Consider the following 27,028-nt stretch of genomic DNA (forward strand, 5'->3'; position numbering starts at 1 on the left):
AAATAGTTGACAGAAATTATAGGTTGTCACAGGCTGCTGTGAGCAAAAGGACTTGTCTAAAATAATAAAAAGAACCACGCAGCTCTTTGCAGTAACTCAGTCTCAGCTTGGAGAGTTCAAATATATTTACGGTGATCTTTATTAAAAAGATACATAATCAAAAAAATACAATTACAAAAATGAAAATCACAGGCAGGTACTGTAACTAATAGAATATCTCCTCATTAGTAATTAAAGATATATATCCTTGCCATCTACTCCACAAATCATAGTCTGCTCACCATCAAGGATTTTATGAACTTATGGAGTGGAACCTAAAATGCAGGAATGAGCACTGAAGTGGGAGAGAGCTGGACAGTGATTGACCTGTGAGTCAACCAAGTGGATTGCCGAGAAAAATAAAAGGGAAAGGGCTGATATGGAAGAGACATGAAGTGGGTGAGCCAAATCCCTTTTGTTGCATCTGCTTCCAAGTATGCATTTCAGAGTGATACAGTTCTGCCTGCGTCCCGTACTAGTAAGAGCAGAGCAAAAAAAGGAAAGGACACTACCAAAAACAGATTAGAAAGAGATTGACAGTAAAGACTTCTATTATACCTTTCTGTTGAGGTGTGACTGGACAAGACAGAGTGCTTTACCTGAAAGATATGGAGGGGGAAGAATATTCTTTACAGAAAGAAGACTGTATCATGCATCTCAAACTTCACATTTTATCAAACACAAGCTGGAGTCAGAAAAAAACCCCTCACTAATTCTCTGACCTGGAGACTGTATACAGACAAAAGTGAAAAAGGTGCTATATTATTATACCATTGCAATATTGCAAAGAAAAAAAGAAAAAGGAAAAGAAAGAAAATCAAAAGATTTCTTTCAGAACCTAGCTAGGAAGTGTCAAGTGAGACACCATACAGCACATGGAAAGGAAACAAAGCAGTGAGTTTCCTTTGCAATGTTTTCCTTACTTAAAAAAAAAATTATGAGAAACCAGAAAAACATGAGGCCAAGACACCAGACATGGTGAAGTAATCATTTCTCAGATGCAGTCATGCATCTACCTTCCTACATACACCTGAACCTCCGGTTTGCCAGAGATGCTTCAGTTTTGTGCCTGTACTTTTGTGCCAGGATTCAAGAAAGTGCCCTTGTCATTCATTAAAGAGATAAGTTCATCAGCTCCCACTGGCGTATTACCACAGATCTGATGCTGCCGTAGCTTAGCAGAGTTATAATTGCTGTGAGCTTCCACAATGCATGAACTTGCCATAGAGCAAAGGTACTTTGAAACATCACTGCCTGCACCTGGAACTGCGGGGCCCTGAAAGTTAATGTTTAATAACTTTCACCTATCGTTAAAGGTTAAGAGATCAGTCACAGCTTATTAAAAATGGCCCTACGTTGCTTGAAAACCATAAGAAATGGCAGAGTATGTCCAGTGTAGGACTACCAGCTATCACATTCCCTAACACAGTCCCTACTTCTACAAATGCTACTTTAGAAAAGGATGCCTTAGCATCCCTGTCAAGGCTGAGGGAAGAAGACACTGGCCATTACCTTGCTTGTTCTGAGAACTGCTAAATTTGGGGATCCAGGTGGGGTCTGATGCAGTAACTCAGAAGTGAAGGCAGTATTTGCAATCTGCATACATTCTTCAAGAGTCTTCAGGAAGGTGTCACAGGTTGATTTTAACAGAGCTCCCATATCAATCTCATTCTGTGGGAAGAAATCAATTGGAAGAAATGGACTTACCACATAAGATCAGTTTGGAGCAACTAACGTCTACAAAGCCCACAGCTGCTACAGTCACGATTTCTAGTTAACATGAATTAAAATTCAATATGTCAGCTGCTTAGAGAACTGGCATCACATATTACTGGGGCTATGTCCTCTCGCAGCACTACCACTTGTCAGTCTCTCGTACAACAAGCTCAGTAGGTTTGTGTTTTAAAAGCAATGCCTATTAGTTACTTATCTTGTTGGTGTTAGAAGTGTATGAAATACTAAGCCTGTATGCATTCAACAATGGCATTCCAAGAAACACCACTGACAGGAGAAATGAAAACTAAACAAATTAAATAGATACAGGATGATCTGCAGATAATAATTTCAAAAATCCCAAGAACAAAAATTTATGGCAATTGAAAAAAGGGCAGAATGAAATATCACATCACCACAATACTCTTCATCTCTGTGAAGTGCAGTTATTGATGCTGAAATGCTTTTAGCAATAAATCTTTCCAGTTAAATGTCAGTAGGAAAGACGGTTTTCCTCCAGATGCATGAAATACAAGCTGGATAAACACTACATTACAGGTCAACACCTGTGAGCTGCAAGTTCTAACAGTGCCTCTTAGTCATTTGTAAACTACATCATGCTTCTGTACTGTCTTTTAACAGTTTATCAAGTATCTTTGCAGAGATTGTTTGGACATACAAATGAATAACCTTCAGGTGTTTTCCTTGCCTGTTCTGCACCCGAGGACCCATCTGTCCAGTGAGAGACATCCTGGAACTCCACACCAACTTCTCTAGCATGTGAAGTGCATCCCTCTTCACACATTTCTCTCTCAAAGCAAGGGGCAGATTGCTGTCACTAGAAGATGCTTCTTAAATGAGGCTTCTTTGGACAGGAAGATTTGAAAGGTTTGAAACTTTAACTTAAGTGAGGGTAACTAGGCAGTTCTTTACACCAATTTTGTTTCTTTTGAGGTCTGCATCATCTCTTGACCTTCTAATGGTTTTGGTTGTGTTTTGCTGAGCAGGATATTAGACTCAGGGGCAGAGAAATGTGCACGTCTTGCAAGTTATCTTTTTATAAAAGATCTTTTTTTTTGATCCATTATACACATGATCACCTACAGAGATGTTATTGTCTAGATCATAGATACCAGATCTCATCTCACTACTCACTAGCCCAACTCTGGGCAAGTTATTTGCAACAATGGAGTATTACTCCATTTAAACAAGAACTGTTGTGTGAGCACATTATTTCCCACAGGATCTCTGCAGAAAGAGGTTGCAACATTAAGTAACTGTGAGTGAATACTACACTGGCTAACCAGAAAAGTTCACAATGCTCAAGACTTTACAGATGTGGTCTGCACCAAAAAAAGAGCTGTACCTCTGGTTCTGATACACCAGAAATGCTAGCTTCCTTCGTTTTATGCACTTGCTGAACAAGGAGGTTACAGTACAGTCTAAGTTCAGACATTTTAGTCTTCAAGGCTTCTGTGTTTTCAGTGAACTCTAAAAGTGAAACAAAAGAAGAGTTAAATTTATTGTATTTGATGCCAAGCAAGTACACAACATTTGACTGTAGTGGGTCTTTTAAACAGCACAAACTCCCTACATATAACTTTTGTTTTCACAAAGTAGTTTAAGGTCCAAGCAATAGCACTGTTTAGATAGGGTTGTAGGTAGAAAACACTGGATGTAAAAGATGCATCCTGTCCAATAGATATATATACGCACACTTGAATCATAGAATGGATGAAGCTGGAAGAGACCTCTGGAGACCAGCTAGTCCTTCTCCCCTGTTCGAAGCAGTCAGCCAGAGCAAATTACTCAGGGCCATGCCTAGTCAGGTTTAGAACATTGCCAAGGATGGAGATTCCACAACCTCTCTGTGCAACCTTTCAGTGCTCCCTCATCCTCATAATATAAGCATTTTTGCTTATGTCTCAGTGGAGTCGCTTGTATTAAAATCTATTCTCTTATTCATTCACTGAGAAGAGACTGGTTCCATCTTTTTTATCCTCTCCCATCCAGATATGCCTTTAATCATCTTAGTGGCCCTTTGCTGGACTCACTCCAGTATACCCATATGTTTCCTGCACTGGAGAACGCAGAACTGAGCAGACTAATCCAGATAAGACTAACGGTCAATCTGAGATTTTTCAGAAGGTTTTTTTTTTGACATCAGAGTCCCAGAACTACAAAATAAATTGTCTGTTAATAAGATTAACGTGGTTTAGCTATGCAAATACATCAGTAGCTTTATACCATGTGCTACTGTATGTCAGCTTATGGATACAACTTTTTAATGCTTCTAGACACTGTGCATCAGATCCCCACTTTGTGCAGGACCCTACAGTAGCATCTTTTACTCAGTTCTGATTCAGTTTGAACCAACAGATGCAAAGCCTGATGAACACGTACATAAGGCTAAGAGGAGAAGCAGTTCCTCACCTCAAGGGAATGAAGTGCTCACCACCCCCTGCATTTGCTCAGGACATTAACAATAATTTGCTGTTTTCCCATCTTCTGCATAGTCATTGTGCTGAGGTTACACAAGGTTAAGGTATGAGGTCTCACACCGACCGTAACGCCATGCTTGTAAGCAACAGGGGTTTTCACTGGGGTGAAAGTGAGATTGTTGGTGAAAGCAAAGAGATAAGTGAATTAATTTTCACAGTCTCACCATGGTCAGATTTAAGTTTCTGAATACAAGTACGCATATTTGGAACCAAGTGCAAACTTTTTCCTAATTGCCAAGGGGTTCTTGAAGTGCATAAGACAGCCCAGTTAGAACGTGGAAGGAAAGGGTCTGAGGAACTTCAAAGCTCAAGAGACACTGGTATGAGAGGCTGGGTCATTATATTCAGACAGCTGAAGAAGGTGGGGGTTTTACATTCTTGTACAGTTTGCATCCAGTGATCCACAGTCAGAAGTTACTTACTCATTGTACTTACAGAATCCACCAGCACACAGTTTTCACATGATCTATACATAGTACATTTTAAGAAAAAGCCGAAGTTTGCAAATTCCTGTCCTGGGAGTTAACACCTGAGATTTCTGGCTAATGTTCCCATTAATACATTTCTGTGTACATATACTAGGGCAAGGATGAGGAAATATAAAGCAAACAGCATGTGCCAGCAAAAGGGTGTTCTTGCCTTTTTCCTTCTGTGTCCTGCTGTCAGTCAGACAGGCTTTGGCAGTTCCTAGTGCAACCAGCCACTTTTGCCTTTCAACTGCATTTCTTGCCTTCAGATAGAAGTATTGTTCCCCTGGGATAATCAGGTCCATTCGTGTGTTATCTGCAGGATGAACTGAAAGCAACATAGATTTCAGACCCTTGGCCCTTCCCAGCCCGACGAAATATCTCAACAGATATGTTAGGTGGCAGGTCAAACAGTAGCGAAAGAGGAGGAACCTACAGCTCCAACTTCTCCTGCTACCATTGTATGACTTCTCTTCAGAGTAAGGGAATGGACAGGACACATGTGTACAGCTGTGTGACAAAAGGCTATGAAAGGTAGTTTTATGATCAGTATCATCTGGGAGTTTTTATGGAAAGGGTAACCTCTTCTGTCAAGCCTCTCTTTCAGGCTTCCAGCCTGTAACTGAACCTCAGAGATGTGGCAAATAATCCAATATGAATGAGCAGACCTAGTACTGAAGTTTATTATTCACATTTCTAGCTTCAGCTTTGTGCTTATGAGGAGTTATTTGAAGCTGTGCGATGTTCCACCGCAGCTCAAGAAAAACACAGATCCACCTGCATGATAGAATACCCATGATATTTGAGGCTTGCAGCTCTCTCAACACTTTCAAAATACTATGGAATAAAAACTGGCATATAGATCAAGTTACTGAGTTCCCACAAATATATACCGAAGAAATCAAGCTGCCCAATAGCTCTTGTCACCTGAAATCTCATCTTGAATGCAACATTATTAGACAAATTTCATGCAGCTGAGTGTTACTGTATATTAGTTACCTTGAATTTCACAAACGGCCATTTGGATGCTTCCCTTACAACCCTTCCAGGCATCTTCCTGAGAGTCATAATAGGACAGGATGCCACCACAGAGGAGAAACCATCGAGGCTGCCAGCCTGAAAAACAAAACTACATTTCTCAGTTCTCTCCCTGCAACTCCACCACCTCTCTCACTCAGGACACACTGCAAATAAGGCCCCAAAGATTCTCAGTCCCCCTGGAAAATTAACCCCTTCGTAGTAGCAAGATTTGTGGACATGCCTGGATCTTGTACCCCATAACCCCTGCTTTCTGGCACCTGCATGTCCTTTCTGCAGGCAGCTGGACCATGGCTGTATGTGTCTGAGATGCCATATGTCATTTTCAGTAGTTTTGGTAACATGGCATTACTGACTCATTCTCTCTTCCAAGTTCACCCCTCAATTCCTTCCATCACTCCTCAACCCACCTCTTCACTCTTCACAAAAGCCACCCAGCCGTCTTGCCTCCCAAGTCATCTTCCCTTGCAGAAAGGGCTAGCCAAGTTATCTTGAAAAAACAACGGGTAAGAAACTCCTAAAAATCAACAGAAGGAGGGAACAGAGGCGGATGTGTTGATTTCTGAACACCATCTTTCAATGAAGCAGTTTTCAACAGCTCTTGAAACTCTCATGCTCCCCACATAAAAAGTAGTCTTGAATTACTGACTTGGACTTCTGGATACCTTTCCAGAGAATAACCAAAACACAAGGATAGACCCACATTACTAGTTCTGGGTACACTTTTGCCCACCCCGCTGCCCAGCTTCAGATGTAAATTACCCTTTTGGTTCTCTATTTTTGGAAGTACTACAGCAGTACAAAAAGTTAAAAAACAAACCAGATATGACAGATGCCATTCATGTCTAATTAAAACTACAAGCTCATTAACTTTAGAAGAAATAAGGCAGCAATGTCACTGGAGGAAAGCAGTTTTCATTATTGGGGTGCAACAAGCTTCCCTGGCCTGGAACAACAGAGTGAGATTCTGAAGCTCCCACACTGTGCCAGCAAACCATCTCCAGGAAAAACACTTGGACAAGACCATCTGGGCCATGTGGCTCCTAGGTGTTTTTGCAGAGGGGCATCATTTCTGCTGTCCCCTGCACCAGGGCTCTGCCAACCAGCACAGCACCGCAGGAGTCCAGGCTGGGCTTGGACTGATACCACACTGGAGGAATGACAGCTCCCTACCAGCTAGAGACTGATTCCTTTGGGCTGTTGCTGAAACCAAGCACAACTCAGTTTAACGTCAGAAAGCCCTAAAGCCTCAGGGTCAGAAAACCCTAAAGCCCTCAGCTCAGTAAGAGTAGGGTCTGGGTTTGTTTTTTTTTTTTTTTAAGCAAGCAATACCACTGCATCCAGGCCGACCTGGTCTGTAGATTGCTGAACGTTATGGAGTGGCTGGAAAATAAGTTAAACGTAAGTATTTTTTTCACACCCTTCCAGAGCTCTTCCATTATTTCCTAGAAGAAGATAAAGACATTAAAAAGCCAATGTATTCTCAATGCTCTTTTACTTTATATGAAGAGGAAAAAAAATCACAAGAATGAGAATTAAAAAAAAAGGACTGATTTTTATTTGTCTTGCCTCCAAAATAAAGAAACTATCCTAAAAGTCACCATTGATATGTAGGAACTCACAAAAAAAGGAAGTGATTGTTCAGCAGAGAGAAGCAGTTAATTGCTTCAGACACTCAATGGCACAGAACCAATCCTTTAAATAATGCACAGCGCCACAGTCAATACAAGCCTCTAATTCAGTCTGAAGATCCTGCTGCTGCGCATGAATCATTTCAGCCATGGTCCTACAGCTTACAATTGCAGCTGATGCTCAAACAAATTGCATCCCATCAATCAAAGGCTGTGCAATCAATTAGCCAACATACGAAAACTCTGCCTCCGTCGCTTTGGAGTCCGGTTAAAAATATGTTGAGTCAATATATTTTACTGAGGTTTTCATTTGGTTGGGTTTTTTCTTTCTGGGTCTTGTTTTGTTGAGGGGGACACAGCAACTGCCTGTCTTCTTTTGCAGAATCCAACTATTCTTTAATTATTAGATATGTATTAAAAAAGACTATGACAGATAATTGTTACCTTAGGACAGCATATGTTTTCAGAACAGAATTGTTACACTAACAAAAATACATTTTCATAAAAGGAAGTGAATTTAAAAAAAAGAATCACAGCAAGGTTCTGTCAGAAGATGCACTAACCACCTGGTACTCACTGACACTGAGTCAGCAGCCATGGGAAGGTTATCCTAAACAACTAGCTAAAAATAGCACGTGGCTGACAAATCATGGGCACTGCAACAGGGATACAATCTTTAATTACAAGAGCTTCAGCTTTGCAGACAAGCAAGGAACAGAGGAAAAACCCTCATAACAAAAAACAAAGCAGAAAAAAGACACCTTCCACAAACACAAGTCTTGGGTTTATTCACTGTTATTTTGTCCCCATAAACTGTCATAGGAATATTGCAATTTTTGGAACTGTGCATTCAGACTTCACCTCATACAGAATGGTAAAGCTGAACCTTTAAAGGTCTTACAGGTGCCAGCACTAATACAACTTTGAAGAAGAGTCTACTAAGTCCATTTATACTGGTGGTGCACAGGCAGGAAAAAATACAGCTCATACTTCCCACAGCTCCTTTTAGAGGATCAGTGTCATTAACAGTAAAAATTAACTTTGCTGAGGAAAGGTATGTGTAAAAAAAGACAATAAAATGCAATGCACAATAAAAGTGATTAGTAGCTTAAGATCTCAGCCATAGAAGAGAGTGAAGAGATCCCAGACAACTTTACAGACACTGATTAAGGCACATCTCCCACTCCCGTGTGAAACTTACAGTTACTGCCTGTAGTACCTGGAAGATCTGATACTGTTCACTACAGAAACAGATACTTAAACAATCTGTGCCTGCTAAAGATTCACTGTTTCTCCAGAAGTTTCCACAGACTGAAAGATCTGCCTACTTCCACCATTACACTTCAGGAAGTCTGGATATAGCTATCACTGAGCAAACTTGACATTTCTTGATAACACAGTTGAAATTTGGACATAATTCAAACTTTAATGTTACACAACTCAGACTCCAGACAGCATTCCTTCCAAAGTGCCAAGCCTGAAGAAAAAAACCCAACATTTGAAGACATGTAGATCATGTCAGACATCCACAAAGCCAAACCATCTGGGAGAATTACATACTCAAGAAGTCAAACTGATGACCTGGAAAACAAGCTGCAATTAAGACACGCCAGTTCCAGTTGCATTTCTAAAGGCATAAAGGCCAGATACTCAGGTTTTTATTATTGCTTTCTTTCCACTAGAATTATGTAACACTTTATGCTTATTAATTTCTTGAGCGTCAGCATAGGTTTATATAAAAACTCAGCAATAGATAGTCCTTGGATTTCTTTGATCCTAATTCAGACTTTAAGTTGGATAGGAGATAATTATGAACTTTGCACGTTACAACATCATCCGTCTAATAGGAGGAGCTAAAGCCCTCATCACATTCCTACTGCTAATATCATGGGCAAGATCAAAGACTTAGCTGCCAATGGCAGAGCGGGGTGGATCCCTGTTTTTCTCTGCAGGGTCACAAGAGTACTAGAGCAGGTGCCCTGAAGGTTAGAGACATCACACAGCAAGAGCAGGCAATACCTGTCGTTTCACCCCACCCTGAGAAAACGTAAACTGTGCCATGTGTTCATCGTACCACCACCTACTGCTTTATCTCCCAGTGCCCAAGGACAGAAGGATCGCAGCTTCTGCACAGCACTGTGTCAGCCAGTGACAGCTGGATGGGAGCTGCTGAAAACTCAGCTCTAACAGGACCAAGACAGTGCCGGTGTCTCGCAAGAAGCCCGGAAGGACACTTCTGGTCTTAATGTGCTAACGTCCAACAGACGGGGATTTCCCAGGGGAATTAAGGCTATGGAAATCTCCATATCACGCATGGATGAAACACTTGTTTTTAAGATCTCAGCATGCTTGCAATCTTGACTACTGGGCACCCACACCAAATCTTACAATCCAGTTTGTGACAGCTGATTGCCTAAGTTTAGTTCATGTGGCCACACGTTTCATGCTGGCAGTCACCACAAGATTTTTAGTCAGGAAAGGCGTTTAGCAAAAAAGTATATCACAGAGTTCTAACTTGAAACTTTTCACCTTTATTTGGATTCAAGAAACAGAAGTAATACAGTTGGTTATCTTGACACAAGCAATCTGCACCCAGAACTGCTGCCTACTTTTTCTATACAGACTCCTAAGGCTACACAGTATTTCCCGGATGCTGGAACACACTTTTGCAGCCTTAATTTAACAACAAAACAATTTAACGCCATAAAAATCCCATCTGTATCCACAAGGAACACCAGAAAGGCAGATAGGAGCGTATGACAATCCATGCCTATTCTCTGAGCTATTATCCTCTCACCTAGAAAGCAGCTAAACAAAATATTTATTTATTGGAAATAAAATATTGCAATTTTATTCTGATTACGTGCATATTAACAGCAAGAATCAATACCAAAAGCCCATAAAGGTAATGAAGTTAACAGACTTAGCACTTTAACAATAGTATCACTTTTAAAAGCACTTGTTTGAGGAACATTAGAGGTTCAAGTGAATGAAGCAACAGCTGGAACCAGCTGTAACACAATGACCTTCTCCCAAATGATTTTTCTCATAGGAGTTCCATAAAGTCCACCTTTGCTTCCATCACAAGTGTTAGGGCAATGCTAGCAGCATTCAAAAATCATCCTGCCACCACAGGGCAACTGGGTTTCTTTGCAAACGATTTCATGCCAGTGACTGGCCAAGGCACAGAGGGCACAAAAATGTCATGAGGCATTTTTGAAGGGAACTCAGTGAAAGGATGAAGGGCAGAGCGGGGATTGTGGTGAGCGATGGAGGCAAAAGTTCAGTAATGCAGGCCACTGCTCAGATGCACTAATTTAAGTCATACAAAGCTCCCAGGACTTTTTCTCCTCTCTCTATACTTCCCAGCCCCAGCAAACAACTGTTCCTGTCTCTGACCCCTGGGGTGCTTATCAGGCCAGACGGAGCCAACACAGTGAATTTATGTAAGCACATACAGATACCACATGGCAATATCTCTTCAACATCAGTCTACCACACCTTTTGCTTCTGTCCTATCCAGCCGTTCCCCGTGGACACTTACTCACTTCAGTGCAGAAGGACTGAATGCAGAGGCACTGGTACTGCAGCATACCTGCACCAGGGAACGCTGCACCATGTAGGCTCTGCAGCACTGCTCTAACACTTACAGAGGAGAGAGGGGACACCGATTTCTATTCCTGCAGCCTCATCAAACTTTTCTACTGCAAGCACATTACTCAATTCCAAATAGGCTGGACAACAGCAAGATTGCTGCATGAGGAAAAACAGGGGGAAGGGAAGAAAGCCATGAGAAAGAAGGTCAAACCACAAAAACACAATTAAGAAAAGTCCAGAGAGAATTAACTAACCAGGCCCTGATGCATTCTGTGTGAAAAGTGTAGCCAGAACTGGGTGAGACTCAGGCATCCACCTAAACCAACACTTGGTCTCTGAAAGCACCTAGAGCCAGTAATAGAAGGCAGACTATTGCCCTAAAGGCAACAGAAACCTCAGCTGTCTAGGTCCACCTCCATAAAAGCCAGACTTCTAATTTTATACAATCAGGACTTGGACTACAACCAGAGGCTACAATGAAGGGGAAATAATAAAAAACTTTTTAGAACCAAATGTTTATCTAAGTGTGAAGTTTTTGATTACTTCCTCCATCTCTGGAAACAGAGGACCTTATTTCCATAGCTTGCTATCAACTGAAGTGTATGTGTCCCCCATCCTAAAAGGCCAGATTTGTTAAACTCCCAAAACAAAGACTCACTTTAAGCAATATCATGTGCATCCAGATTCAAGATAGAAGAACTAACGCTTTTTCACATTTTCTTGAACCCTCCCCCCAAGTTCATTAAGGAATTCTGAATCATTAGAGACAAGGGTAGTTCAAAGTTTCATGTGAAAGCTGAAATTTACTGTTTGGTGCTGGCTCTTGGCATCTTGGGATAAACTGAAAAGAATTCAAAGCACAACAATAAACTGAGAGGGAATGATTACATACAGGAAGATGGGGAGAGCTAACTACAGTATGTGGTGTGATGCAGCATCACTGGTGATGGCATGAATGCGAGTGTATCATGCCTTGAGGAAGACAAATTAGAGTTAGAGTTACTCAGCACAAATAAGGAAGTGAATATTTAAATATCGGGAAAAGCTTAGCTTTGTAAGGAAAAGCGATCAAAGGTATTTTGTGGAGCATGTAACAAATACCAGGCAAGCCAGTGGAAGTAGTCATCATTTTTCTTTCTAATGACGAAGCTGTCTTTGATATCCAAGCCAAGAGCTGATACATATCACCTTCTCCAGAGTTAGTAGCAATCCTGCCTGTGGCCAGCAATCCCGCCTGTGGCCAGCAATCCCAGGTAAGGTGTGTGCCTACACTGAATATGTAAACTAAACTGAATTTCAGCAGAAAGAAAAAAAATCAACTTGAAAGTGCCAAGCTCTCAAATACCACTGAAGGAACGTATTCCCCAACTCCATGCTCTGCTTCCCAGCAATAGCTTACTCATTCTATAAACCTGTTGAGAAATCAAAATCATAGATGACTTTTACAAGGCAATCTCCAAAGACTAAATCAATTTATTTTATGAATAAGAAGGTATGCTTAACAAAGAGCATGAATTGCAGATTTGAGTTCAGTTGGAGAGTTCAAACACCAAAGAACAGCCTACATGGGCAATTCAGCTCCGCTCTCTCCTTTCTCTATCCTGCAAGCAGTTTGAGACCAGTCACGCTACAACACTGCAGCGAGGATCTGGCTTTGATGCTGTTCGCACCAGAATGCCTTATGCTCAGCCAAGACTACAGGCAGCAGCAGCAAAACAGACCGAGGAGCAACAGGGAAGGCAGAGGGTGACACCTTTATCACCCCAACTGCTTACTACAATAAGTAGTACTGAAACAACAGTTATACACCCAAGCAATAAGTCCATCCCCAGCCTCCACAAACTTCGCTGAACAATGCTAACATTAGATAGAGACAATAGGCAAAGGATGAAATCAAGGAATTTTTAAAAATCATGTTACACACTTTGACTGTAGGTTCAGCTGAGACCAAATTACAGACCTGCACGATTTAAGTCACCCAGCTCGGGATTTTAAGGATTAATAATCTGAAGTCTGCAGATGTATTATATATTTGCCCAAGAGAAAAAGTGCTGTCACCCTTTGTATGACAATTGATAATTCTGCTTCCAAAGTTCCCTACTCCCTTCAGGTTTTAAACCAATTTAGTGGGTAAAGCATAGACAAGAGCAATCACAGGACACATTTATTACAACCTCCTAATGCATTTTCATAGGCTAGACCTGTGTGCATGTATATCTGATACAAAGCTGGCATGCTTCACTTGAACTTAAACAAAAGTAACACATTGAGAAATCACTATCTGGTGGCCATTGCATTAGCGCAGAGAAAAACTCAAATCTCAGTTCTCTAAACTCAGAGATTTCAGAGGCAGCACTGGAAACCCTGCATATAGAAAGTACAGTGTGACTGCAGAATCAACACCGGAAGAAAAACCTTATCTCCAAGTGGCAACCAGGTAATACTGATTTAATTTATCCTAATCTATATAAAGCAAACAAGTGCATTTATTACAAACAAGATAACTTCTTTAAGCAGTAAGGTAAACTAATCTGTCTTTCAGTTGCTGGCAATCATGCTGTGCTTTCTTTGCCCTTTGCCCACGGAAAACCAAACTTGTTTCCTACTTCTGAAATGTTCTTGCTGTCAAAAACCATGTAACTTGCAAAACAGATCTAGCTCCCGGTCCAAGAGCTAGGGGGAAACAGGTTGATGTGGACTTGACCTCTCATGATGGTGATGACATAAGACATTACAAAACCAAAATTCCCAGAAAAGACTCAATTACCAACAGACTATCAGCTCCTCTCTCACAGCAACAAGGAAAAGCAGTTCTTTTCTACAGTTTTAAGCTTGTTCTTTGGTGAATGTCCTATCTCTTCTCTGACTCTGAAGTGTGTTCCTCATTCTGAGGAGAAAAGTACCTGCTGTTCATGTTTACATCAGCATTGTGTTAGTAGCACAGGCACACAGTGATATACAGATGCCACACACTTTCTTTGCTTTTTGTGTGCATCATTCACACTATGCAGCACCAGATTAGTCAACCTTGAGCAACAGGAAAAGCATATTGGGGGCAGAATACTGGCAGAAATACTGTTCTGGATGACCTGTTGAATCTTCTTACTTCCTTTAATCCCCGAAAGGAGGCTTTCCTGTCTACAGCTCTCTGCTATTGCTACAATAAACACCACATTCCAGAATGACGGGGGTTTTTTTTAATCTCTGAATAAGTTTATAATACAATGGCTTCAGGGCAGGAAGTCTTCATTTTACGCCAAAAGAAAGCACATGTAGGCACAGTTCACTTGCAGAACAGCAAATTTATTGTTCTCAAACATACCATAGACCTTCTACAACCTCAGGAAAGGTATGGAGAGACCTTGACCACCACACTTGCTAGCAGAGTCAAGTTTTGACGAGAAGTCAGAAAGATGCCTCAATTCTCCACCACAGATTTTTCTCTCTGTTGAGAACGAAACCTCTTCTAGTTTTAGGACAGTGCAAATCTCACATATCCAAGGACAAGAGCTTCCCTCTGTATGCATTCACCTACGGCTGAGGTTTGCAAAGTGTTACCCTTCTTCATGAAGGGTCATTCGGTTGGAAGCGCTTATCACTGTGGCTAGCAAAAACAAATTTAATTTTGATGGAAACTTAATATTTCTTAAGTCTTCATTTTACCATCAAAACAGAAGACAAATCCAGCTGAGCCAACCACACGAACACTCGGGCACTAATATTAAAACGTCAAATGCCAGTCAGTTACTGCAACATGCACTGCTTCCCACAGACACACATTCTCCAAATCTCATGGCAAGAAAGCAATTGCAAGGCTTACAAATACACCCCAGCATCTCAGCAATGCAAAGAAAAACACATAAAACTTGAGATCAACTGAACCACAGACATTTTTAGTATGTCTAGTATAGTATAGACTAGTATCACTGCCAGCGTTTTGCAATTGAAATGAAAAAGCCAAGCATGGCTGCTCCTACTGCCACAGACTTCATAAATCAAGAGCATTCACAAATAATTAACAACAACAACAAAAATCCATGTCTATCCACTGAGACCCGACAAATTTTGATTCCCCATCCAGAACATCTACTGCCTAAAGGGGAAAAGTCTCAGCAATCTTCCAGCACGCAAATAAATCCAGGCTCTCACACTACTCCTTCCCATCCCCCTGCCACATTAATTCAATACTTGCTTGTGCTTCAGCTTTCCCTTTGTTTAATTTTGATTTCCTACACTTTCCCAGCAAACCAGAGAGGTGCAGCTGTTCCAGCCTCTCTGGAGAAAAACCGAAGCAAGGCGGCAACCTACGTACACACACTACGGAGCAACACTCGCACCTGGCAGCGCAGGGTGGTCGTGGTTGTTTTTCTCTGACCACCAAGTTTCCCAACTGTTCCAATAGAGGTTTGCACTGGGCAAGACTCCCATCCACGACCCCAAGTCACATGACTCTGCCTCTCCCGATTCCATGTGAACATCCTGGCGGTGGACATTCCACAGAACACGGGTGGCATTGGATCCTCTCCGCCTCTGCGGTGCTCCTGACCCCACCACCTTTCACCTCCTGCCCACACACGGCTGCTGCCGCTCTGCCATGGAAGTCAAGCCTTCTTTGGCACGGGAACACCCAAAAAATTAAAATCTGGGCCTAGAGCTAGCAGGATAGCCCCCTTTTTTATTTTCTTTTTTTTTTTTCCCCAAGCATTTTCATCCGAATCCCAGCTCCGGGATTCCCCCGAAACCCCGGCTCGCCTCAACAGAAGTTCCACGGGGGTGTGTGTAGGATGGGGAAGTTCACTGCTCGAGCGTGACCCGGCGCACCCGAAACAACCCCAAACCCCAACCCACGATCCGGGGAGGGCGCGGGGCGCCCCGGGCGAGCGCTGGCACCGGGATAAAAACCGGGCGGGGACCATGTGGCGGCGCGGTTGGAAAACCGGGGTGGGCCGGGGCTGCTCCCGTGCACGGCGAGGTCAGGGGGCAGCGCTGACCCACACCCAGCCAACACAGACGAACAGAGACATATGTAGTTGTATAAATATATATACAGGAGAAAATGGCCCCCGTCCCGCCGTGGCTGAGCACCGGCAGCAACTCACCGCTCAGGTAGTTCGTCCACTTGTACAGCACCCCCTCCATGCCGGCCGGCCCCCGGCCCCATGCAGCGCGGCCGCCCCCCGGCGGGGTCACGCCGCCCGCCGCCGCCGCCGCCCGCGCCCCGCCGCGCCTTCCCCGCCACCGCCCAGCGCCATCGCGGGGGGGCGCCCGCCCCGCCCGGCCCGCGGCGCGCCCGCCCCCTGCCGACGCCACGCTCCCGGCGCAGCGCGCGCCACAGCCGCGCAGCCCCCGAGCGGCCCCGCGGCGCTACGTCGGCGCAAACCGCTCTGTGAATCGCGGCCCGCGTGACCGGCGGGAACGGGGAGCGCGGGGGGGACGGAACAGGCGCGGAACGCCCAGAGCAGGTGGCCGCCCGCAGCCAATCGGAACGCGCCCTCCGCGCGGGCGCCGCCCAATGAGCGGCCGGCAGCGGCCGGCTCTATTGTGCGCGCGCTTCGCAGGGCTCCCCCGCTCGCCGGCACTGGGACTGCCCGGACCGCACGGGCCCGCCCACCCCTCCGCTCAGCCGAGCCTGCCGATTGGGCGAGCTGGGGGACTGACAGAGGCGCGCCCCAATGGGCCGTGGGTTCTCCCTGGCTGGCCCTGATGCGAGCCAATCAGAGGGCGAGCCGGGGGAGCCGGACCGCCGGGAGTCAGGAGCGCTGAACGCCGCTGCCACGTCGGACCGACCGACCGACTTGGGCTGCGACTAAGGCTGCGGTTGCGGGATGGCGGCCCGGTGAGCCGAGAGGAGGTGGCGGCGATGGCGGCGGCGCTGCTGCGGTCTGCCCTGCTGTGCGCCGCGCTGGGCTGCGCGGGCGCGGCGCTGATCCCCCCCGCCGACGTGAAGGTGGAGGTGCTGCACAAGCCGTTCATCTGCCACAGGAAGACAAAGTGGGGGGACATGATGCTGGTTCACTACGAGGGCTACCTGGAGAGGGACGGCTCCATGTTTCACTCCACGTAAGTAAGCGGCGCGTCTCCGGGCGAGCTGGTGGGCGAGCTTGCGCGGGGAAATATGTATATATATATAAATATATATATATGTGTGTGTGTGTAAAATGGAATCATAGAATGGCTTGGGTTTGAAGGGACTATAAAGTTCCCTTGAGACTTCCACTCGACCAGGTTGCTTAGAGCCCCTTCCAGCCTGGCCTTGAACACTTCCAGGGATGGGCCATCCCATATCCCATCCCAAATCATTGAATCATAGAATGGCTTGGGTTGGAAAGGACCGTAAAGATGATCTAATTTCAATCCCTGTCATCGGTAGGGAGACCTTTTACTAGACCAGGTTGCTCAGAGCCCCATCCAAGCTGGCCTTGAACAGTTTCAGGGATGGAAAAGAGAAGGTTTTGGGGTGACCAAATTGCAGCCTTCCGGTACCTGAAGGGAGCCTACAAGAAAGATGGAGAGAGACTATTTAAAATACAAGGGCATGTAGTGACAGGAGAAGGGGAGATGGCTTCAAGCTGAAAGAGAGTAGGTTTAGGTTACATATTAGAAAGAAATTTTGTGAGGGTGGCGAGGCACTGGGACAGGTTGCCAAGAGAAGTTGTGAATGTCTCATCATTGGAACTGTTCAAGGCCAGGTTGTATGAGGCTCTGAGCAGCCTGGTCTAGTGGAAGGTGTCCCTGCTGCCCATGGCAAGGGAATTGGAACTAGATGATCTTTAGGACCCCTTCTGACCCAAGCCATTCTATGATTCTGTGATTTAAGTGCAAGTTTTGCTATGTGATCTCAGCGGTTTAATAGGTCTTGTTCTATGCACAAATTTTCTGGTTTCTAAAGCAAACTTCTAGGTAAAAAAAAAAAGTTATACGTGTCCTTCCACTACGGGCAGCACAATAACAGCTTTTCATTACCGAAAGGATATTTTTCACCTACTCCCGACCGGACAAGTCAATATAAGAGAGCCACAGTAATGCAAATAGGAGGAAGAGCCACAAATTCGAGGGAGTCTGCTAAGAGTCTGCAACGACTTGCTAATGCTGGATGTCCTGTAAAACATCAACGAAGTGTTAATCGTGGGAGACAGCAAAATGCTCACCTCTCTGCAGGCTGTGCCTGAAGGCTATGTTTATGGAACATATTAAAAAAAAAAAGACAGTTTTGCATGTTTATGCTCTTGTAGACAACTCAACTAAAATTCACTAATTTTCTCTTGTAGTTAACCTGCCTCTCTAAAAGAACTTCCAGTGACACTCTTAAGTTTTTGCTGCTGACTAATCTCTGTAAGTGCTCTGTTTTCTTGTTAAGCACCTTTCCTGCAAGTAGAGCTTTTAAATTCTGTGTCTGTCAGTAGAGTGAAAGTTGTCCGGGTTGTACCACCTGGTTAAATTGGGTCTCCCTAATTTAAACTCGACTATTTTGCATGCATTTGTTTCTGTTTTTTCTAGACTATCCGTTGTGTAGTTATTTTATCGTTTGAGTTTTTTCTAACAACTTTTTTCGAAGAGGTGAGGCTGGTACTTCTAAGCATGTTAAAAGGTATATTGTAATCATGACCAGGCTGGGTTTTGATTTGCGATGTACCGAAGAGTATGCATGGCCTTGATTGTGGATTTTTAAGTAGAAATGTCCTTCTAGTCTGATCAGTTTCCAAGTGGAAATAGGTGAGCAGGGAAGTGAAGATGGGGATCCAGATTGCTCAGTGTTGTCATAAACACACCGTGTAGATGTTATTTTATTTCTTTCTGCTTCTCAAGGAACCTTGCAATTATGCAAAGTATAATTTTAAAGACTTTGAAAGTCTAGGTGTTTGAGAAATGTCAGGGTGCTGAGCAGTGGTGTGGTTTTGATTATAAATCTATGTTATAAGCATATTCCATTTGCTCCATGTGCCTTTTATAGGACTAGATGTTTAAATAATAAGTGTTTTATTCCTTTCTTTTCTAGTCACAAGCATAACAATGGTCAACCTATGTGGTTTACACTTGGCATAAGGGAAGCTATCAAAGGCTGGGACAGAGGTTTGAAGGACATGTGTGTGGGAGAGAAGCGGAAGCTAACTATTCCACCAGCCCTTGCCTATGGAAAAGAAGGGAAAGGTAAAACACCTGAAGCCTTTCTCGTACTTCAGTTGCTTTTAATCTCTGTATTTTACTGTTGTTCTTGCCCTAAAAGGGTAGCAAGCTTTCTAGCTTTCCAGGAAGATTCTGTTAAGTAAGAAAAATTGATGGAGTCAGGTGCTCTTTCTCTCAAATTTATTTTCTGCAGAAATAAGCAGTAAGTCGTTATGTGGTGAATGCAGGGAAAAAATCCCCCACAAGAAATTGATGGTAGCTGCTGTGCTTTATGTTCCAAGTGTCTTTTCTGTTAGTGCTGTCCTCAATAGTGCTCTGCTTTTTCTTTTTTTTTCCTTTGCTTTGTTTTCACCTTTTTTTTTTCAATCAAGTGGAGGTGGTTTACTAGGTAACAGTTGGCTTTTTGGCTGTTGCATCTGTTTTTGTGGTAATACTTCTTGAATGTGCATGTGCAAGCCTCATTCTTGCTTGCAGATTTCTTTTAAAACCCTAAGAAACTCCCTGTACTGCTGCCCAACCAGATTTTAGCTGATACAGTGAAAAGTCACTATTTATTTATCCATATAGGGACATTAATTCTTTACCTCTTATAGCTGTTTTCAGTGTGGGCAGTGATCCCTGTTAACCATAATAAGATGTGCAGATGCATGAGCAATCACGTTGTCACCTACTGAGAATGTGCTGAATGGTGTGCAGACAGGTAAAAGCGTTTCTTGTAGGGTTTTCTCAACCTGGCTACTACTGATGGTGTTTGGGAGTTTTCCTTTCAGTGTTTCCAGATTTCTGTTTTAATGGGAGGGCAGATTTGGAAGGTACAGTTAAGCAAATGGCATCTTGAATGATGCGGGAAGGCTCTGCTTCTGCCTTACAAGGTCTGTTTTAGTTAACTTTTTTCGAGCAAATATTATGACTATTTTTGTCACGACAAGAGTTGCCACAAAGGACCTGTGGTAATGCAGGGTTTCAACGCAGGAAGGATAAATGTCTAGGATCATATAGTCCGTCCTGCTAATGTTGTCTCTGATTAATATGAGACTGTTATAGGTGTGAGGAGTGTTTGCATGTCTGTATCTGACAAGTAGGGCTGAACACAGGCTAAGTAGTCCTCCATTATTACATCATGCTAAGTAGTATTCCATACACACAGCATACTCCATACCCTGCTTTCTTGAAATACCCTTTAAAAAAATTTTTTCTAGAAGCCTTGGTTTGGGATTCAGGACATAGTATTAGAAGTAATAATCATGTTTCTAGTAGAGAACGGGAAAGTTGTGGAAACTTGTGGTGGTCAGCTCGTTGCCTGTATGCAGGGCACAGCTGTAAATTTTTCTACAAAAAGATATGAAATGCTGCAGTGCTCACATAGTCATCACAGGCCTAATTGCTCTGATTAATATGTAAAGCACTACAGTTGTTCTTCAAAGACTTTTGAACCCTACCTCTGTGTGTAATGCAAGAAGGTTAAACAAGTAAACGGTGCTAACTGCTGTAAGAAACTACTTACTTTAGGAAGACTTTGAAATATTTGAGCATAATTGTGTTTCTATTTTCAATTATGCCCTTGAAGACAATTATTTCATTTTCTTCATGCTTTACTCCAAATGCAAATAATTTCACTAGCCTCCCACCTTGCTTGCTCTCTGACTCATCATTCAAGTCAGATGCCTTTTTCTGTAACACTCAGAAAAATGACCTGTGTCCCAAAATCTGATCAGGGCACTGTACCCTCTATTTCCAGAAGTTTCTTCGCGTTTATTCATCTCAGAAATCTACAAGCTTGTTTGTTCCTGCAGCTCAGAGTATATTTAACAGCATAGTTCCAAAGTAGATGCTGTGGATTAGTTTTTTCCCTATATTCTCAAGGGATAGGAATATTTTTTGGGGTGCTGCCATCCAATATAGAAATATACTTGGTCCTATTCAATCCCTCTCTATATAAAATGGCAAAGTGATGTGCTGAAAGGTCTTTGACAATACTTTCAGCCATCAGCATGAGGGCGTATCACATCCCTGTAAAAGCCAATGCCTAATGAACTGAAATGCTTGAAGGGTGGTGGCAGCTGGGGGGGGTGTGTCTGTGGCACTATTAGGAAGTTACTGGTCTTCTCACCTGCATCAAAAATGACATTGTGACAACACATGCCTTTTGGTCAGGTTTATATACTTAGTTTCTGCTGTGTGTTTGGAAATAGCTCAGTGCCTTGTGCAGCAGTCCAGAGATAGCTGTGGGATACTGGCATCATTGCTGCCCTTCTGTCTTTCTCTGCAAATGAGTTTTTTTGCAGTGGCAGAATAGCAGATACAGGGTGTCAGTTGGCAGTGGAGAGGAATTTGGAGCCTGGCAGGGTAATGGTGTATTGGGAGGACTAAATTCTCTGTTCTTGCTGTCCTGTCCATTAGTCTTGGCTGTAGCCTCCTGGATTGTACAGTCTCCTTTACTGTTTTCCTCTTCAACTGGCTCTGGCCATGAAAAAATTATTCAAGAATGTTATTTAAGAAACTTGTGATGATGATTCCTGAATAAGAGCTCACATCAACACCTGGTGGTCTCCAGCAAAAGTAGTTGCATTTAAAGTTGTGTATATGCTGTAAGGGCTGCTCAGAGTCCAGGCCACTGTCTGAAATGGTTACGGTTATCACTGTTACAGATGCTTATCCGTGTTAGTTCAAATTGCAGGATGCTTTGAAATAAGTAGGATTACTGGAACATTGCTCTGATGCATGTGGCTTTTGTATGGCACTGAATGTGTAGTTGTTTTTAACTTTTCTCCATTTTGGGCAGGAAAAATTCCACCTGAGAGCACATTGATTTTCAACATTGACCTTCTAGAAATTAGAAATGGGCCACGGTCTCATGAGTCATTCCAAGAGATGGATCTTAATGATGACTGGAAACTGTCCAAGCAAGAGGTGAGTGGGTTACTCTTCTCTTGTGAGCAAATCTAACAGAATGGGACAGTGAAAAAGAAAAGATAGGCTTAACTTGATCCTGCTAGAGAAGTATCTATACACAAGTTAGATTTTAGCTACTGCTGTGCACAGAGCAACTCAACAAGCAGAATACATGCTACTTAGTACTTAAGGGAATTATTTATTGGGTGATGGACAGTTGAGGTAACTAATGAGTTGTTAGCTGATACCATTAATGCTGAACTGATACCATTAATGGTAAGACACTCACAAGGCCCCTGGTGGCCCGGTGGTCATTAGTCATGTGGGGAAGGGTGAGCCTCTGTTCTTCTCTGGAGATGACTTTCTTTGTTTTTTGCCCTACAATTCTCAGCTTTGTTTTTTGCCTTTCATGCTTTTGGCATTTTCATGTTGGTGCCTTTCTTACTAAATGTTATTCCTTGCTCAACAATTAGCTAGCTCCTGTCTGTGGTTTGCCTTTCTTGATTGGCTTCAGCTCACATACTTACTTGTACCTTAGCAATAGACTTTTTCAGTAAAACTAAGCCAGGAGTGCACATCTGTGCTGCACTACTCTGAGCCTTGCATCCTAGTGAAAATTCTGGACTCCAAAGGGCTTCCAAAGGAGCCTTGGTAAGCTGGAGCATAGGCACATGACCCATGCGTGCTTATGGGAGACTTGGGTGAAAGAAAGCATCTTCAGAATAAAGCCAGACTTCAGGGCTTTTTGGAGTTAATTGCTGATTTATTAATAAACTGGAATTAGAAGTTCTGCTGCTGTAGGGCAGTCCTGTTTCACTGCATTCATTCTGTGAAGGACGTGTAGTCAGCATTATTCACCTTCTGTTTGCCTCTCATTTTCAGTCTTCTGCTTTCCCAATGTGCAAAATTGATCCATGAGAACCTAGTATAAACAACTGAGTTCTTTTTGATTTGAGCCTGGTACAGTTTACTAGACCCAGTAGGCTAATCATTTGTACTATGCATCAGACAGTGTCAGGGTGCCTAATAGCTGTGTGTTGGAAATGTAAGCAATAACCCTAACAAACACCACAGTGTGAAGTTAATAAAACAGCCCTGAAACATGGCCCATTTATCTGGCTGCTAACAGTCCACTGTTACAATTCTTATACAAGTGGTATCTGTTTCACAGGTGGGTATGTTGGTATTGTTATTCTTATAGAAGGCTCTGCAATTCAGAACAGTTGGAATCTCAACAGTTAAACTGTAGAAACTGAGTAAAAATAATCTGATTTTGTTTAAAACACTGCTTACCATTAGTAATTAGCTTAGTGTAAGTAACTGTTCCAGAAGTCTGCTTAAAAGCTACCTTGACTCTTTGTCATTCGAAATTTTGAGATGTCTACAAATCATTTAACGTAGTTCCCATTAGAGCAGCAAACACTGAGGTTGTGACAGATTTCTTTATATATTTGGGGCAGCTGTTTACATCTTCTGGTTTGTCAAAGTGCTAGGATGTAGAAAAGTTGTTTGGGTCTCTGACCAATTGGCAGCTAATAACTTCTGCCTAGCTATTTATAATTTACTGTATAGACATCAGATGACAAGCTGTCCTGGCTCATTTTTCAGTCAGGTACCATAAAGCTATGGCAGCAGATTTGCTAGTTTTACTGTCACTTCTATTACTAAAGACTCTCATCACTGATAGGAGCTGCAGAATCAGTCAGACAAGTATTATTCTGGCAGTGGCACAGGAGAGAAGGTATCTATTATCTAATACTACCATCCTGAACATGGTGGCCCTCTCTTACACTACAGTCATCAATTCTTGCATAAGCCTAAAAGTGTTATCTCTCACCTTTTGTCTGATAGGTGAAAATTTACTTGAAGAAAGAATTTGAAAAGCATGGAGCAGTGGTAAATGACACACAGCATGATGCTTTGGTTGAAGACATCTTTGATAAAGAAGATGAAGACAGTGATGGGTTTATATCTGCAAGGGAATTTACATACAAGCATGATGAGCTGTAGAAAAGGGTGGCATAATTTTTTTGGACACAAATAGCGGTGACTTAGACTGTCTGGTTCTCCTGTCATCTTAATTCTGTGTTTTGGAGTTGATGATTGCTGTTGGCAAAGAAACACTTTGTTTATATAAAAGAGAATTTCTGTTCATTATGTATGAATGTTTTAAACTGTTTTAAACTATTTTAAAGTATGAAAATGTACCTCCTTTTATACAGCAAAGACTTGCACATCAGTATTTTTTAAATTTTGTATTAACTTATTTTTCAGAACTGAAACAAACTTTCTAGTTATCAAACATTGTGAAAATCAAAATCCAGTTCAATGACTTTCTGTGATTTGTTTGTGTGCCAGGATCACTTTCAGCAATTTCTTTATGTATAACTTCTAGTCTGTGTCTTAAATACTTGACCTTCCTTCTTGTGTGTCACTGCTTAAAAAGCAGAGCTGACCTCGGGGGTTTTTCCTGCAGATTTTAAAAGGATGTACTGGAAGGCATCAGCATCTCTTTATACAGCTGAGGAAATGGTACAAAGCTGAATGAGAAGAATGATTATCATGTGCTGATTTTGCCCTTCTGAAGGTAGAGTGTTACCACCCATGCCAACAATTGTCTGCGTTTTTTGTTAAATTATGTGAACAAGGCAAGAGTTAAATGTCAGACTTCTACTGCCAGCAACATTCTAAGAAATGTCTGTAATTTGGAAAACAGCAAATTATGCTGCAGTGCAGAGGTAGGTGGTGTCCTTTAAATGTACACACATTTGTTTTGAAACTCAGAGTTTGCATTCATTGAAAAAGATCACACCTTTCTCCTCACAGTTGGAGGGAGATCTTAAAAGAGGAAAAGTGTATTGACAGGAGGATCAGTATGGCCTGAAGAACAATTTCCATGGGCTTGCCTGCTTTGCAGCTGCATGAGTTGCAGAACTTGTTTCATTGCCCCTTTGCAGTATTTTTCACAAGTAGCACACAAGTGATGTGAATTTTAAATAATAAAGTGAATTTTTAGAAAAACGGGGACATGAAGTAAATGTTGTGGTGCTGTGTCTTTACAGAGATGGTGATCATGAGGATTCAAACACAAAATGGAATTGTTTGAACTCGTTTTTGAGAGGAAGAAATGTTTTGCAATCATCCATGATTTCTTAAATGAGAGGGGAAGGCATCTCAGGGAAAGAATAGCCTGTATTCTGACACCACTAACCTATGGGTCTATGAACACAGCATTGTACTTGGAAAATGTTGCCCAGAGCTATGTAAGGACATGAAGCAAATCGAGCTATATGATCCTGAGATTGCTGCATTGCACTAATCCTTGACTACTGCCAAGTGAGACTCTGCATTCAAGGTTCTCAATGCTGTAGGTGAGTTAGATGTTTCCCTGCCACCTAGTGTTGCAACTAAGGATTAGAAGACTGCTTCATTAAACAGAGTTCAATTTATGGACATTACAGATTGCTGTCAATAGTGGCTTGTTTTCTGGGGGAAAAAAGTGTCACTGAAGGTATGCAGTGGTGGGCTGTTTTGTTTTGTTTTTCTTCCAGCATCTGACATTTTGTGGCTGTTGTTCTAAATGACAAGGAATTGTAGCAATGTATTTTGTTTTCAGTAATCTTTAGGTATTTTTCCTCAATGATACCGTCTAGTTTTCTCACGCCCTTTTATACTTTTGCTTCTGTGGCAGTGAGTTTCACAGTAGAATAGTGTAGGAAAATATTTCCCTTCGGTTTTAGGCTCATTGCCTACCCTGATTCTTTTATTGTGAGGAAATAATGAATAATCATTACCTATTTAGCTCTTCTTACCATGCATGGTTTTGCATAATGATTTTTTTTTTCTCATCAGTTAGGAAAATCAAGCTTACCTGACTTCAGCTTGCCCAAGGTTGCTTATGTGTTCTGTGCTGAGTGTCTTGATTTCCCCTGCAGTCAGGAGAGTATTAGGCACCTGGGGGCAGCTCATGTCATGTGTGTTATATTGGGATAGATGCCTTAGCAAGTAGAGTTTCCAGTCTTTCTCTGTTGACTATGTGGGAACCTAGGCCAAGGAGGGCTAATAGGATATGAAGTTGATCCTTAAGGCAGTTTTGCCTAGAATGTGGGAACTGACAGGTACCCAAACAACCAAAGGGGAAATACTCTGTGTGTGTCCTTCCAGGAATAGCAAAACTGATACTTACTTTGGGTCTGTCAGTGTTTTACATTGTCATTTGCAGTGTTTAGCATGTTCTTAGAACATACAGCTGGGGAGTGAAAGCATAAAAGCATGAAATAAAACTTGGCACATGTTACTGACCAAATATATAAAAAGTTAAGCTTAACTAACTGGATGCCAGTATGTGACTTCAGTAAGGGCCAATTGTTTCTTTTGTATTAAATAGGAGTATGGAGTAAGCGAACGTTGTGAAAGGTACATTCTCCTTGGATTTTTAAAGCATTTCATAAAAATAACTGTCATTGAAGATACAGTTATTTGTTAATGCCAGCTGCGTATTGAAGCTGCAGGACCAAGATGCTTTATTTGGTGTTTTGTGTAGGTTTATGCCAAATGAGAGGATGGGTTTTGTTTTTAGTCATTGTTTTGAGAGCTGTGTTAAACTAACAAAATTGAACTGAAAATGTTTTTTCAAGACTGCAGAATCAGCAGCAGATTTGAGAAGTCATTTCAACTTTATTACCATTTGCTATCGTTCAAGTCCTCCTGTGAAGATGAAGGGATTTCCTAGGTAGAAATAGCACTCCCTGTCTTACCCTCAGTTGCATCTGCTTGTTAATCCGCAGGGCAAACTGCTCTAGTGCCAGCAGGAGTCAGACAACAACCTGCAGGAGACCAGAGGCAGACAGCTGCCTGTCCCTCGAGGAGGGGAGGAATATTGGAGCTTCAGAGGCACTCAGCAACATTTTGACTAGCTTGTGTGTGAAGTGCAAGTGTTTCCCCCGAAGAAACAAACCCTCACTGCATGTCTGTAAAACATAGCATTGAAAAAGTGGAGTTCAAAACAGAGCACTTTCCTCCTGCA

General features: G+C 42.5%; 2 protein-coding genes across 5 annotated transcripts in view; one reads left to right on the forward strand and one right to left on the reverse strand.

Moving 5' to 3' along the window:
• The window catches only part of PLEKHA8 (pleckstrin homology domain containing A8), a 49,606-nt gene extending 33,367 nt beyond the window's left edge, over positions 1-16,239 (reverse strand). For both annotated transcript variants that reach the window (XM_017836106.1, XM_017836105.1), the window contains exons 1-6: positions 16,086-16,239; positions 5,720-5,836; positions 4,893-5,048; positions 3,119-3,243; positions 1,552-1,710; positions 598-638 (exon numbers count right to left, since the gene is read on the reverse strand). In XM_017836106.1, coding sequence (XP_017691595.1) covers positions 598-638; positions 1,552-1,710; positions 3,119-3,243; positions 4,893-5,048; positions 5,720-5,836; positions 16,086-16,125 — 638 coding nt within the window. In that variant the 5' untranslated portion in view covers positions 16,126-16,239. The remainder of the gene's footprint in view (positions 1-597; positions 639-1,551; positions 1,711-3,118; positions 3,244-4,892; positions 5,049-5,719; positions 5,837-16,085) is intronic.
• A 503-nt stretch (positions 16,240-16,742) lies between these two features.
• FKBP14 (FK506 binding protein 14) overlaps positions 16,743-27,028 on the forward strand; it is a 31,446-nt gene continuing 21,160 nt past the window's right edge. Inside the window, exons 1-6 of one of the 3 annotated variants that reach the window (XM_017836113.1) lie at positions 16,743-17,046; positions 18,983-19,134; positions 21,893-22,020; positions 23,854-24,740; positions 25,065-25,373; positions 26,790-26,919. In XM_017836113.1, the coding sequence (XP_017691602.1) occupies positions 16,847-17,046; positions 18,983-19,134; positions 21,893-22,020; positions 23,854-24,012 (639 nt within the window). In that variant the 5' untranslated portion in view covers positions 16,743-16,846 and the 3' untranslated portion in view covers positions 24,013-24,740; positions 25,065-25,373; positions 26,790-26,919. Of the gene's footprint in view, positions 17,047-18,982; positions 19,135-21,892; positions 22,021-23,853; positions 25,374-26,789; positions 26,920-27,028 lie in introns of those variants that run through there. The other 2 variants (XM_017836112.1, XM_017836114.1) reach the window with 2 other exon arrangements.

This window comes from Lepidothrix coronata, unplaced genomic scaffold (assembly GCF_001604755.1).
Source record: "Lepidothrix coronata isolate B3197 unplaced genomic scaffold, Lepidothrix_coronata-1.0 Scaffold270, whole genome shotgun sequence".
Classification (NCBI taxonomy): domain Eukaryota; kingdom Metazoa; phylum Chordata; class Aves; order Passeriformes; family Pipridae; genus Lepidothrix; species Lepidothrix coronata.